Source organism: Xyrauchen texanus, chromosome 45 (genome assembly GCF_025860055.1).
Source record: "Xyrauchen texanus isolate HMW12.3.18 chromosome 45, RBS_HiC_50CHRs, whole genome shotgun sequence".
Taxonomy (NCBI): Eukaryota; Metazoa; Chordata; class Actinopteri; order Cypriniformes; family Catostomidae; genus Xyrauchen; species Xyrauchen texanus.
The window spans coordinates 24,139,943-24,155,606 of record NC_068320.1 but is presented as its reverse complement, the minus strand read 5'-3'; the positions used below and the strand labels follow the sequence as shown (position 1 = coordinate 24,155,606).

General features: G+C 39.2%; 2 protein-coding genes across 3 annotated transcripts in view; both read right to left on the bottom strand.

The window, feature by feature from the left end:
* The window catches only part of LOC127637216 (putative adenosylhomocysteinase 3), a 45,321-nt gene extending 39,671 nt beyond the window's left edge, over positions 1-5,650 (bottom strand). Inside the window, exon 1 of the mRNA XM_052118166.1 lies at positions 5,293-5,650. Coding sequence (XP_051974126.1) covers positions 5,293-5,610 — 318 coding nt within the window. The 5' untranslated portion in view covers positions 5,611-5,650. The remainder of the gene's footprint in view (positions 1-5,292) is intronic.
* A 240-nt stretch (positions 5,651-5,890) lies between these two features.
* On the bottom strand, positions 5,891-15,218 carry LOC127637217 (transmembrane protein 209-like). 2 transcript variants are annotated; one of them, XM_052118167.1, is made up of 15 exons: positions 15,159-15,218; positions 14,625-14,802; positions 12,882-12,940; positions 12,660-12,791; positions 12,259-12,479; positions 11,939-12,143; positions 11,680-11,855; positions 10,480-10,551; positions 9,510-9,606; positions 9,303-9,428; positions 9,063-9,160; positions 7,784-7,898; positions 7,430-7,527; positions 7,276-7,349; positions 5,891-7,104 (listed from the first exon to the last, which is right to left on the bottom strand). In XM_052118167.1, exons 2-15 carry the CDS (start codon positions 14,759-14,761, stop codon positions 7,050-7,052), a joined length of 1,665 nt encoding a protein of 554 aa, XP_051974127.1. In that variant the 5' UTR covers positions 14,762-14,802; positions 15,159-15,218; the 3' UTR covers positions 5,891-7,049. The 2 variants fall into 2 exon arrangements, with proteins under 2 accessions (XP_051974127.1, XP_051974128.1); XM_052118168.1 differs by having other exon boundaries at positions 14,625-14,783; positions 15,159-15,211.
* Positions 15,219-15,664: the final 446 nt, after the last annotated feature.

Below are 15,664 nucleotides of genomic sequence, written 5' to 3'. Positions count from 1 at the left end.
GTCTTTGCAAGCACCATCTTGACTTCTAGGCTGTTTATAATAAACATGAGGCCTAGTTTCTGTGAAAAGCACAAACTAATTGGGAAATAACCTATATTTATATTGCTCTAAATAAAGAGTAAAACTACCAGTTTTCCTTGTGTTATTTGAGAAATAAAACCACCCTATCACTCACCTTTAAAATTATTATGTACTCTATTGCATTATTAACTAGGGATGCACCGATCCGATACCTGGATTTTTATCGGCTCAGATGCTGAAGCTTTTAGACGGATGGAGTATCGGTCCGACGAGCCCGATCCAAATTCGAAACTGTGTTAGTCACGTTCGTTACTGTCAAGCTCAAAAAATGACATAAAAGACAATTAAAGTACTTTATATGACTCGTGCATTTTATTCAAGGCCACTTGAAGACGTGCGATAGCTCTGTGAATAACAAAAAGCTGTGTTTAATAAGTAAATATATAAAATGCACGCGCAGCTCCAGCGCTTCAGTGAATGGCACTGCTCTGTTCACACAAGGCTATTTTTAGCCTTAACGTGTTGCGCAATATTTGAGTGCTACTCACGAACAACATCTCAGGTGTAGATGCTCAATAATTCGGTTCATTTATAATGTCGCCAGAGGTGCATTTGACAAGAATTTTAATAAGAAGTGAATTAAACTACTGTGAACTTGCCTACAAACAGACACTTACAGGAGCTCCTGGAGAGCTCAGAATGCCAAAATAAAAGAATGAGGGTTTAAAAGGTAAAGTTGGCATCTGCCTGGCATGAGACTCAACCTCAGCCAATACCCGGACACCGATACACGTGCATCCCTATTATTAACGTACAATACCAGTCAAAAGTTTGAACACACTTGATTTAATTTGTTTGTCATGATCTTAATCTTTTGACCTCAAGTTTTATGCTTTATTACTTGACTTTATTTCTGTAGACAAATACAAAACAAAACTTTAATTATTAATTCATTTTTTGTTAAATGGATATGTTGGACCAGATAAAGAAGGAAAAGCAGCCAATAAGTCCCCAGCATACTGGAAACAATAGCCTGCTGTTTAAAAACATGTCAAATATAAGACCGTTTTCATTATCTATACATTTTCTGGTCACTAAATAATTCCTATATTCCACTTGTGCCATTTAATAGTTTTGATGACTTTACTTTCTTCTAATCTGTAGTATATAGTAATGATAATGAACTCGTAGGTGTCCCCAAACATTTCACTGGCAGTGTATAAATGATAAATAATAGCTATTATAAGAAAACTATACCTGGAACATTCCTAGCATTGTAACTTGCAAGTCATGTAAAGGGCTTCCCCCGCATTGTTTGCATCACACCATAAGCCTGTTAGGCATGAGCATCCTGGGAACAAAAGCTTAGTGACATAACCTCACAACAGTGCAAGGCATGTGCAAACCTCACGTCTGATGCCAAAGTAACGGCAGCTCACTCGCTGCAATGGGAACAATGTAAGAGGAGCAGTGTGAACATCTATTAGCACCCCAATTCCTCCTTACACCCTTATAATCTCTAATCCATTAAATGCAAATTTCAGGCCAATGCCTGGAGGTCACAAAGGTCATAACAGTCCTTAGTTGAACTACAAGCCATAAGCACCTACATATAGCTGAATCTGTGATGAGACAGAATACACAGGCATGATACCGATAACTAAGGTGGTGGAAAAGGTGATAACCGATTAATCGGCTGATAGTTAAAACTGATTAATCGGTCTACCTAGTAATAAGTTCCCGCCCTTCCCTCTCCAGTCATTCACTTCACAGAATCAATACAGGTATGTTCAGAGCATGTAAGTGGAGTGGGAGAGGAGCAATCGAAATTTCGCTGGAGCAAGAAGAGCGGCCTCCCACGAGGCGCTAACTTTCCGCTCTCTACAGAATGCGCTACATATCTTGTGTGGCCACATTCATTTCTGTGTGCCTCTACACTGACAAATATCTGGTGTTGACTGCTGTATTAGGTTCAAGATTTTAAACAGAGTGGATTATCAGAGATAAGGCAGCGTTTAAACTCTGTGTGATTCGTGAACTGATGGTGACATGCCGATTTCAACGACTACAGTGCAATGAGAGCACAGAGGCAGTTCTTACGTCTATAAAGTTAAATCATTTTATTAGGCTACATCGGACGTCTGTAAGGTTTACCTTCGATTTGCACGGGATAAGCAATGTCTGTTTAAATCACAGAGATGAGATTGTTGACTGCATTTACACACTGCTGTCACGTGTAACTGACCCATGAGAAAATGTATGCTATTTAGCAGTGCTGATTAATTATGAAGTATTAAACATTACATGTTCATATGTTTCTGGGATTATTAGAAGAAACTGACTTGAATATCTGGCAAAATACAACAGAACTGGTTAAATTAGCAAGCCTGTAATCTTATGGTATACTCTTGAATTAAAAATATAGACAATCTTTTCACATTATGTAATTTTATTTTTGCGAAACGCGGAGCTCAACACAATTTTTCCCATTCACTCTGCTAAAAATCCCAAAATTAGCACGCAACGGTCAGCGTTAGATGAAGTTTTGAAACGCATTTTCACACATTTTCTGGTGTATTCTCAATTACCAACATCCACTTCAGACACTTGGTGAACTTTAGAAACAATTAGTTAAAGAAGATTCACTGATGTTTTACCAACATGTTAATTCACATGGGATAAGAATAACAGGGGTTATTTTTACAGAGTGTTTGATAGGTAAAAGACGCTACTATCATTACCGGTGCGGGAACGTGTAGCCCGCAAAAAGTACATAAAAATTATTGACATGAACGATTAACATGATTACAATCAATGAGAAAATTTGGTAATTAGGTTACATTCGCCCACGTCCCCATATAAAATAACCACGTCCAATTAGGGAACAAAGCAATTTTTTTTAAAGTAGCCTACAACAAGGAATTGTTTGTGAAGTGAAATATTAGTTTGTATGCCAAAATGAAGAGGGATTTTTTTGTACCTGATGCAACAAGAATGTTGACAAATAACTTCTGCAAAATTTCTTTCTACTTTATGCTGCTCGCTCATGAGCGAGGAGTGGAGCGATGACTTTTGAACATGAGCGATCGCACATAAGCAGAGAGACAACTAGCTCCACTCCGCTCACATGCTCCGGGCATATTTTAACAAACACTTCCAGAACAGTGAACGTGCTTTATAAGTGTCTAAATAGACAAAAGATTATATAAAAAAAATGCTTTTAATGGGGCGGCTGTGGCTCAGATGGTAGAGAGGGTCGGCTGCCAATCGCAGGGTTGGCGGCTCAATTCCCGGCCCACATGACTCCACATACTGAAATGTCCCTGGGCATGACACTGAACCCCAAGTTGCTCCCAATGGCAGGCTAGCGCCTTGCATGGCAGCTCTGCCGCCATTGGTGTGTGAGTGGGAATGTGTGTGAATGGGTGAATGGGACACAGTGTAAAGCGCTTTGGTAACCTCTAATGTAAAAAAAAAAAAAAGTGCTATATAAGTGCAGACCAAATACCCTTTCAGATAATCTGAGCCATAAAGTTCATGGTCTTGACACGGTCCACATAAAAAGTCCAGAACACTGCTAGATTGCACTTATATCCAGGCCAATAATTTCCAATAATTACTTTGTTTATAACAACTTACTCTATCTTATGCAATATTGCTTAATTAATACGATAAAGAGTAAATATCTAATTTAAGAATTCCACTTTGAACTATGGACCATCTTGTCGCGATAAGATTGGAAATATATTATTTTATTGTAAAGAGATAAATTCAGAACACAGCCCGTGCCAAGACCTTCCGAGCAACAGCCAGGGCTGATAAGAGTCAGAGGTCAAGCCAAGAGAAACTCGGCGGAGTGATACAGCAAAGGGAAAATTCCCTTAAGCACCTGATCTGTCCCTGGCCACACACCGCTTATGATAGAGAGAAGTGTCAACGGTATCCGCGTATTGGCTGAAGTTGAGTCTCATGCTAGGCAGATGCCAACTTGATTTATTCCCATTAAAACATCATAGTGGGGTGGAACGGACTTTTTAAAGTTATATCGAAAGTGACAACCTAAAAAAAACAGATATAGAGAAACTAAACAATTTTTAATACAATCTGAGACCAAGTTTGTTATTTTTATCACCACAAACATTTTCACATTGTTTTTTGAGAGGGAACAAAAATTGACATTTCAAACACAGAAGATAAATCCATATATGTGCAGTGTTTCCCAATTAAACGTTCTCAATCAGGACACAACCAGGGGCGTACACTGTAACCCCACCAATGTTCAAGCCAAATCTACGCCCCTGCCCACAACCACATGAATGATTTTGCAGAGGTACTAATAGTCAATCTATACTTTCTTTTCTATTCTCCCGAGGGATCTGTGCTTTGCCACCTATAAATGCATTAAATGGCACAAACCGGCCTGCATACATTGAAACATACCTTTCTACTTTTTGAACGTGAAAAGAAAAGTCCTAATTCTTTATGTTGTAAACTCCTGCACAGGAAGCATTGCCTGATGAGTTTAAATGAATGCTGGCATGTCTATGGCCAAAAAGGCAAGCAGAAAAACCAAAGTAACATATAATCATAACCATGATCGCCAAGATAAAGACATCAGACCGTAAATACAAACATTTAATTGCAATGTCCTTCCATAGCTCATCACAACACTCAAATACAAAGGCAAACCAACCTGCTGGCTTTTCACGTTGCATTTTTATCTTAAAACTAATTTTACAAATGACAATGTTGCACACTTAAAAAAGCATCATAACTTTAATTAAGACCAATAACTAATATTATGGCATTATAGAATACTTAACAACCCATTAATGTACAATGAAATGTCATTAATCTTTCATTTTCATTTTAGAATGTAATAAGTATCGCCTACTGAACTGTTATGTTACTGACCCGAAGCATTGCATAATGTTAGTTAATAATAACTATTATAAAGTGTTAGTATTGCAACAAAGAGATGTTTCCAGCAAACTGTCTTTTGCCCCCAGATGAAACGCATGCAGCGCCACGACACGCGCACTGCGGGTCTCTATCAATCATTAGAAACATGATCAAGATCGACGTAGTCAGATACAAACCCTGGTAGATCTGTCAGACTTCATCTGTGTGATAAAGACCGTTCGTTTACAGCTGTTACGGTGCTGAGGGACAGTTGTTAGGCCAGAATCATCGCCACACCGCGGCGGACGGACGCTACAAAACGAGCTCCACCACGGATCACACGTACTGCCCTGTGTCGAATCACGTTACCTTTTTCATCCGTGGGGCCTCGGCCACTGTGCCGTCGCAGTTGATGAACGCCTCGCCGCCGTTCTGCTGCGGGTCGGACCGCTTCATTGCGGACGCCTGTGGCATCTTCACGGGGTTCGGTGCGGCGGCCAACGGGCTCGGCTCCCCCGCCGCGGCCGCCGAGGAGGATGATGACGATGATGATGAAGAAGAGTTATTTTCACTCTTTTTCTCCTCTGCCTTGGGTGTCAGCGGAGAAATAGCGGGGCGAGAGTCTTTAACGGCCACGTCTTTTAATTCGACCTCGGCCATTTTCGCTGCCACAGCCTGGACTGACATCGCTGTGATCCACACGGGGCTTTTTTCCAATACAGAGAGAAGCGACACACGAGCGCATACGCACTGTGCGATGACGCTCCGCGCAAAGCATTGTGGGGCGTGTAGTTCACCTGTAGTGGCGTGATCACGGATCATTATGTTTTATTCGGATGGTGAATAATAATATTTTTCTTAAATATGTAAAAAAAAAAAATAATAATAATAATATAAAATATTTTATCTAGTATAATTAATTTTCAGAAGATAATTTATTCAAAATCTTTAATGTAAATGCCGTTTTAATCCATGACAACAAAATTGCCCTTACAATAGAGTAAGATAGCAGTAATGGTATTTACCATGGCACTGACTTCAAAGGGCACCATAATACTTTTTAGTGTTTTCTTGCTATTGAAGCCACTGTTAAATGTAGAGGAATTTTATTAAATCTATTCCAGATGTAGCACATAAAAAGTTACAGCTGTGAACTATAAAAAAGAATGAAATAGTACTAACTGTCCATGTGCCCATTTAACCATTAAGATCACTCAGTAGGGAACAACACTAGCGTCCAGTGGTTAAATCTGTGAATAGAGTTCAAGGTTTTGTTTGGAGCAAAAAAGAACAACAACGTCAGGCATATATTATTTTAAAAACCAAAGACAAGTTTTAGGTCCATTCATTTCAAGTTTCATTTTAGACAAAGAAAATGCAAACAACATAATTTATGTAACTTGCCATTCAAGAGCAGTGTCACCAGCCCTCCAAACTATAAAGAGATGAAACATGAAAAGCCCTTCTTTTAAACACCGCAAGTAATGCAACATTACTACATCAAAGTCTTCTTAAAACCTAAATCATACATTTGTTCCTCATAAGGATAGTTATTGTAGAATTATGTTTATGGTTGCATGTCACTACATGTGTAACAGATGTTCATGTGTACAAGCGTATTGATCGACTGATATAGAGCAACCACCAGTGCAAAAAAACATTTTCTACTGTGTTTGCTTTATAAAAAAAAAACGTAATTCCTGCCGCACCCACCAAAACCCAGCTAGCCCTTTTACAGTTTACTTATTTCCAATTACAATGTACAGTAAATAGGCTATTATTTACACTCATATAAAACAACATTATTTCCACCCATTCAAATAAAAAAGTAAAACTAAACATTTGGATATGAAGCTTTCATGAAAATTAACCACTTATAAAGTACAAAATCAAAGATCAATTTTAACACTGTTTGAAGGCATAAATACTTGTGAAGTTTAAAAACAATTCTTGTACATTTATAAAAGACTTCTGTGCTCATCTGTATTTGCATTCAAGTTGCAAGTAATGATAATCCAGTCAATGCATCTCAAAACCATACAACGTCTTTATCATTTCCAGAGGGTGTGTACAGTGTTGTCCTCTCAGCGGATAATTCTGATGGCTTTAGTTGTGCCATTACAAAATCAGTCTCCAAAGATCCAGAGTATGTTCACTCCTGAAAGACCTAGATTCACTCTCCTGTTACAAAAAAAAAAAAAAAAGAAAGTGGGGAAGATTTCTTCATATTTCAATATAACACATACTTTCAAAATCCAAAGAAGTGCAGGTAGACTCAAAGTAGAAAAAGCTAGTGTTCTAACTATTTGCGATAACCACTTTAAAGCAGATCACAGATTGATATACACTCACCCGAGCATACCAGATTCCTTGGTCTTAATAATGTAGAGAAACATGAGGATGGTATGGAACAAGTTATTTCTGCCCTGTGAAAACACAAATCGTTAGGTACACAAAGCAGAAGCATTACATAACTGACATTTTGTTTGGAGAGTATCTAATGTACCTTGGGCAAGCTGTAGATGTGGCCCTGGTAAACCAGCTGATAATGAGGGGGGGTTGTGCTACTTTGATGGATGCAGAAGAGGTTCTCATTGGACATGTCTGTAACGTCAGAGTTGTAGATTAAAGATACTGTACGATACTCTGTGCCAACTTGTTTGCCTTTAGGATCCAGATTTTACATCAAGTGGTGATGGTGACCCAACATAGTACCAATATGATTATAGTTCAAAAGTAAAAATGTCCTTCAAACCAAACATAATAATGTATGAATATTACCATGAACTGCATTGGCCCAACATTATGCAAAATCCACCAGTTAAGAACCACTGCTCTATGCGACAGTGTCTGACAATACCTGGTTTGTCTGGTGTCTGTATAAAATGCTGGGATGTAAAGGTTTTTCCATCTGGATACTTAGGGTGTGGAGGGAGTCTTGAGTCCAGGTATGTACACAGCACATGCATCAGGATCTACAACAGAACAGGAAGTGAACTTTTCAAAGATGACTTTACCGTGAGGTCACACAACAGGCAACTATACCTATCTTCAGTTCCAGCACATTTCATTAGGGTTAGGGTCATGATGTTACAATTTGACCCTTTGCTTTGCTTGCGCTTGGGGTAAACTTGATTATCCTCTGATAATTACGTTTTTTTTAATTGACGCAAGGGCATGCAAAGAAAAATTCTATGAAAATATCCTTCATTAGCAAATTCATAGTGCCCCCAACTATATTTTGCAAAAATAATAATAATAATAATAATAATATTATATAGGCTATAAAAAGCTTAATTTGGTAACTATAGAGCACTGTGTAACAGAGACAAGTCTATCATTTCAAAATTAGTCCCCGGTGTGTTTCAGGCTTGTTTAGTGTTAAGAGTCCCAGGTTATGCAACCAATCTTTTTTTTTTAATGATAATTATTGGGATTTTGTTTGAAAAATAAGCTACTTTTGGGATTGTATTCATGTTGGACTCTGGCCTCTATGTCTGTGCGACTAAGAAAATGTTCTAACATTCTCAGAATCGATTTTAAAAAATATCGGCAAATTAATCGGTTATCTGCCTTGTCCCACCACCTTAGTTTTTCGGTCGATCTCTAATTCTAACACACTTCTAAAGCCTGAGAAATGTGGAATGTAAAAATGAAAACTACCATCACAGAAGCATCTTAATATGCATCTTTACTGCTTAAATTCTGGGACACATACAGTAAATAATAATATTTGACTTATTTAATATATTGAAACACTGTACATATTGTACACAGTACTTACATTCAAATTAAAGCAAAGACATATTTTAGAGGTATTAAATAATTTTTATGCACATATACTTTTACAAACAGTATGCACTGTGGTGGTGGAGATGGGGTTTTCGATTCCACTAATGGCACTTTTAGTTCAATTTAAATGAAGTGCTCATAGAGAGCAGTATTTTCCAAAGACAGCAGGTCTTTTTCAGGGTGCCGAAAGAACCCGGAAGTGCTGCTGCCGGGCGTTTGTTCATAAACAGTAACATCATCTATCGGATTCTTGTGAAATGTAAAAATAAATGTATTGCATCTATAATATTTGTACATCTGCTCTCTAAACTGGTATACAAATGATGCAGATTTTCAGAGGAACTCACAGCTGAGTCTGTCGGAAGGTCTGTGTCCCATTTCCGATTCTTAAGATCTCCTCCTCCGTTCCAGCGAAACGAGCTCATGCAGCCACTGTGGGCCAATTCTGCAAGACAAGAAAATCAGAACACTTGTCATCAGGAAACTTCAAATAACATCATCTCTGAATGCAAATTAGAAGGGTTCATATACAACAGGACCACAGGAAAATAGTTTCAGGGAATACAAAATTTGTGTTCTCCGCTTACCCCTGATTCTCTCCACGAGATACTCTTGATTCGGTGTGATGTCCAGATATTGTACAATAGCATTGAGGGTGGGGATTGCAGAAGCTTTGACCACAGCAGCTTGTTTGAGACTGCTGATACTGGCCTCTTCATGACAAAAGAACATCAAGTTTAAAAACAGCTCAAACAAACATATTGTCAAATATCTAGGGAAGTAAAGAGAATTACCGCCAATCTGCAGCTCAGGGCAACCCATCCTCCTGAGTTGACAGTTAACAGATTCCATCTCTCTTACCAGATGTTCGAGAATGGTGTCATTGATCCACTGGAATGGGTACGATGAGTAGAAAGCAATTTACTTTTACAACCATTTTCTTAAAGCAAAGTCTTCACAGATTGTTCTTTTTATAAGCATAGAAAATAATATATTGTACGATGAAAAAACAAAGAAACTCTAAATATTAGGGCTGCGAATCACTTAAATAAAATATAATCATAAAAATATTTACTTTATATTGTTCTCAAAGAACTTGCAAGATGTACATGTTAAAATTCAGTTTTTTGCCGATTGAGTTACTATCAGACATGCTGTAATTAAAAGTGTGGCAAAATTTTCTGCCGCTTTCCAGTGGACTTTTTCAAATGGGGAGATTCAATTCATATCAAGCTTTAAATGGCAAGATAAACTTAAGTGTACATTGCCAATGCATTATAAGACACTATACATACAAATATAAAACAAATTAAATGCTGAAGTTTAAAATCTCAAAATTATTCTTTTCTCTGGCTGCCTCGATCGCACACATGCTGAGTCTCTCTCAGGCAGTTTCGTTTTTGACACTGGTAGCACTGTAGTAAGCATTGTTGGTGATGCAGAGAGATAAGGCAGCTTGCCCACCACTTGCGGGTAAAGTATACATTCTCCATACAGTAAAACTGCTCCTTACTATGCCCGGGACATGTGTCATTTAATGAACAAGCTTGCACTGCTCCACGCAATCGGTTTCTGTGCTAGGATGTGCAATCGAGTTGAGCGTATACTTCCAGGAAATGCATTTATGCCAATTGCAGCCACAGAAAGTGGGGGAAAACATGGGGAAGTTTCAGTTCATTTTTAACTATTAAATCACAGAAATAAAAGCATTACATTTCCCAGCCCTACTAAATATAATTCTAAACATAAAATTAATGTACTCACGTTTCTCAGTTTAGCAGTCCAGCTGTCAATACTTTCTTTTACCACACGACTGGTTGTGATTCTTGCCCACACCTGTAATAAAATGGAAATAGCTTAAACATTTACATTTATGCATTTGGCAGACGCTTTTATCCAAAGTGACTTACAGTGCACTTATTACAGGGACAATCCCCCCGGAACAACCTGGAGTTAAGTGCCTTGCTCAAGGGCCCCACAGTGGCATCTTGGTGGTGCTGGGGCTTGAACCCCCGACCTTCTGGTCAGTAACCCTGAGCCTCAACCACCACTGCCCCATAAACAACAGGACTTTTCCACTGCACGGTACAACTCGACTTTTGGGGGGTTTTTGTGGATAGTACCTGGTACCTGATATTTTTTTTTAGGTTCCAAGCAAGCCGAGCCGATACTAAATGTGATGTAAAAATCCAGCAGATCACTGATTGTTCAGGGAGAATAGTCACTATCAGCGTCACTGGATTTCTGACACGCAACATCAACTCGCTAGTTTTAAAGTTTTAGTAACAGCGATAACAGTATCATTTGTTCACATGACTTTCGAATTGTGAAAAAAGAAATGGCTGTGCGCAAATCCACACCGTGGTCAATAAAAAAGAAGTAGACAGTCCACTCGTTAGCGATGAGCGAAACAAAAAGTCTCTCAGGAAGTGCTTCAGCTGTTGGCCGCACAAGGCTACCAACGGACCTACCAACAGTGTAGGGAAAAGTAAAAAAACGGAAAAGTGACTACAGAACCATCAAAGAAAAGTGGAAGTGGTTCAACCAAATGGACGCTATCTAAACCGGTGAGTAATAGGAGGGAGAGTACGTTTTTTTACGTTAACTCTATACTCTAAATATAAAGCTTCACTTTATTTAGTTGACCAGCTACTGGAAGCTTACTTCTAAAACAACCAGGCCAATTTAACTGTTACACTTGTGTAAAATCACCATGCAACAACTGCTTTATGCAGCACAATGAGCTAGTAGCTAACAGCTAGCGGTTGTGTTATTGTTTTGGTCAGTTTGTGTCGTGTTTAAGAAGATTCACCGCAGTAGAGGCGGTACAACTATGACGATCAGCCTATAATTCCACCCACGCTGAAGAGGCACTAAACTGCAGTGGAAATGCAAGCTCTGGAAAGTAAATTATAAAACACTTAAAGAACACAAATGATGTCTTGCTAGTGACTTTATACATACTTCTTCAGCAGCTTGTTTGGAACCCAATTCTGTATCATCCTTATGGGCAGATGGGGCTTGTGAGCGGCAGGCTGGCTGGTACTGGAACTTCCTCAGGCTCTGTGCGTAATCACCCACTGTACGACTGTAGTTCCAGAATGTTGGACTGTGTCTAGGAGATGCCGATTCTGGACTTCCTATAAAGGAATCAAAATGCTTACAACTAAGGCTACTCCTTAGGACAGCTTGATGCAACTTACTTTCCTCATAAGACTATTACCTAGTTGACTGCGGTGGCTTTTCTCCTCCTCTGAGTGTAAAAACTTCTCTAAAGTCTTCATGTCATCTATGTAGTCCTCCTTTCCTCCGGGGGAGCTGAAGACGGATGGGGATGTGCGGTAACGAGCACGGACGCTGGCGCCCTCCACCGGTCCGAGGTTGCTTGGGTATGGAGAGGAACTTGGCGATGGACTATAGTTCAACACCTGCAGATGTTAAATGATTCATGAGGAAACATTTTGAGTGGGTGCTTGAATAGAATAAAAATAAATAAAAGTACCAATTGAAGAAGCATTTCTGAGTAATCTAAGAAAGACAAACCTTGCCAAAGGCCATGGATGGGGAAAAGGGTCCTCCTGCTGAGGAGGGGCTGCTCAAAGGTGGACTGTACCCAGACACACAGCTGGGGGAAAATTTGGGGCTGGTGCTAGAAGGACGTGTAGGGCTAAAACAAAGCACATTTTGTCCCTGCAGAGGTGAGGACTGGACTGAGACAGGATCTTCCTTCTTCTCTTGCTTCAGAGGTGGAGAGGCCTGAATCCCTAATAGCACAAAAAGTATGGATCTGTTTTACGGAACAGCTTTTTCAACAGCAAAACCAGTCAGTTCATAATTAATGTATGCAAGCATTAACATGGTCTGTTTTTTTTGAGTAGCCTGGAAGATGCAAGATTACAGTGCAATGTCTTTAAAGTGCTACTTTGAAGGTGCAACTAACTCACCTGAGCCAGTGAGCCCCAGAAGTCGATGCTGCTCTGGACTGACGGCGATTGTTGATGGGGACATGGTGTACTTGAAATACTTCCAGAAGTCAAAAAGCGCATTAAGGCTGAACAGGGAGGCCAGAGTGAGCTCTGTGCAACAAAATCACAATCAAAAGAGAAGTCATACAATACAACTCTGTCCACTGCCACCTTTCAAGACCTGACTGTCCATTTACTTACCGATATACCAGATGGGCCAGTAGGTTATGTTGTAGTATCTGCTAAGAAGCTTTCCAGACCTAAAAGTCAAAGTTACTTGGTTACATTACAATCAAAGCTTAAACAAAGTCTTTGAGCAACTGTCCAGGATTGTCCCCTGCGAGAGCTGCTCAAAGTTACGGCTATAGAGCCATGCAAATGCAAGGCAAGTTTATTTATATAGCACATTTCATACACAATGGTAATTCAAAGTGCTTTACATAGAAGAGATTAAAATAAGAATTAAAAAAAAAAATAAGAATAATTGAAACAGTTTAGAATATAAAATAAAATAAAATACAGTACAAACAGTCGGACACACAGTGACACAGTGCTCATTCAGTAAATGCACAGCTAAACAGATGTGTTTTGAGTCTGGATTTGAATGTGACTACTGTAGGAGCACATCTGATCTCTTCTGGAAGCTGGTTCCAGCTGCGGCTGGCATAATAGCTAAAAGCAGACTCTCCTTGCTTAGAGTGAACCCTTGGTATTTCTAGCTGATGTGATCCTAATGATCTGAGTGATCTGTTGGGTTTATATTCAGTGAGCATATCTGCAATATATTGAGGTCCTAGCCCATTGAGTGATTTATATACCAGTAATAATACTTTAAAATCAATCCTAAATGTAACTGGGAGCCAGTGTAAAGACCTGAGGACTGGTGTGATATGTTCATATTGTCTGGTTCTGCTCAGAATCCTGGCAGCAGCGTTCTGTATGAGCTGCAACTGTCTTATGGTCTTTTTGGGAAGGCCAGTGAGGAGTCCAGTACAATAATCCACCCTGCTGGTGATGAAAGCATGCACAAGTTTCTCTAGGTCTTGACTGGAAACAAAGCATCTAATTCTTGCAATATTTTTCAGATGATAGTATGCTGATTTAGTTATTGCTTTGATATGACTACTGAAACTAAGGTCTGACTCTAGAGACACACCAAGATTCCTGACTTGATTTTTAGTTGTTTGACCCCTAGCGTCAAGGTATGCATTCACCTTGAGAACTTCATCTTTGTTTCCAAACGCAATGACTTCAGTTTTGTCTTTGTTTAACTGAAGAAAGTTTTGGCACATCCAACTGTTTACTTCATCAATGCATTGGCACAGGGAGTCAATGGGGCTGTAATCGTTAGGTGATAAGGCTAAGTAGATCTGTGTGTCGTCTGCATAGCTGTGGTAAGCAATTTGGTTCTTTCGCATTATTTGGCTCATTGGGAGCATATACAGGTTGAACAGGAGTGGCGCAAGAATTGAGCCTTGAGGGACTCCGCATGTCACAGACGTCCACTCAGACTTATGGTCTCCTATACTCACATAATAACCTCTCCCTTCTAAGTATGACCTGAACCATTTTAGGACCATCCCAGAAAGCCCCACCCAGTTTTCCAGCCTGTCAAGAAGTATGTTGTGATAGACAGTGTCAAATGCAGCACTGAGATCGAGTAGTACCAGTACTGATAATTTGCCTGTATCAGTATTTAAGCGAATATCTTTTATTATCTTTATGAGCGCTGTCTCTGTGCTGTGATGTGATCGGAAACCAGATTGAAAAAGTATCCATTCGAGACCAAGAATTTGTTCAGCTGATTGAAGACAACTTTTCAATGATCTTGCCTATGAAAGGAAGATTTGAGATCGGTCTATAGTTGCTTAATATGGTCTTATCCAGATTGCTCTTTTTCAAGAGGGGAACACGCATCTGTAATACATACATGTATGAACTCACATTTCAGTATAGATCATCCCTGCCAATGACATATTCAGCACTGCCCAGGCCAGGACCACCTGCCGTGCCTTTTCCTCCCTCCTCATCCTCATGGTCTTGTCGATAAAAGAGGACACGCATTCCTTTGATGGGGTCATATCTGCACTGCTCCTCTACCACCTTGCACACACCAGAAGCACTTATGATAAAACAAACAACAGCAGTATTATTATTATTATTATTATTTATGACACTGACAGCCACAGGTTGGAAATCCATGCAAATGATCATTCCACAGTGTTTCAGTGACTCAAATAAAAATGCAATGCTTTGCTGCATTTTCCGTCATAATGAAAAACTATTTTAGCATTTAGTAGTTTCTTAATATTAATATCAATATCAATGAATCAGCTGGCATGTAAAGTTTCACTATGAGCCATGCATACATGAGGAAAACTTTACAGCGAGACAAAAACACGAAAGTATATATGTATTTGTTATTTCTAAACCGCGCCTAAACTCTATATAAAATAGTTTTTAAAGTACAACACATACTTCCTTGGTCTCAGTCCTCCATAAACGCGGTAATCTCAGCGATGTGAAGCCAGACGAATATCAACAGTGTGAGAAGAACAACATTTCAAAATAAAAGCATCTCACGTGTCAGAGCCCACTATGACCCCCTCATTGCTCCATGGAGATTATAATTTTAATAAATTTTCATAAAAGTTTCAAATTTGAAGTTTACTCAGGAGAAAACATAGTGTCCTCATGTATGTTTCGTTTAAGTATCAGCTTTGTCAGAAACAGAGGGAGGTAGAGAAAATGATACAAAGTTGATCTGTTAAAGGGATTCTCCTTCCCACCCAGTAGGTGGCGATATGCACAAATAAGGCAAATCGCCAACACCAAAAGAAGAAGTGAATGTGAAAGTGGAGATTTAGAGTAAACAATGACTTAAATATTGATCTGTTCCTCACCCACACCTATCATATCACTTCTGAAGAAATAGATCTAACCACTGGAGTCTTCTGGATTAGTTTTATAAAGCCTTTATGTGC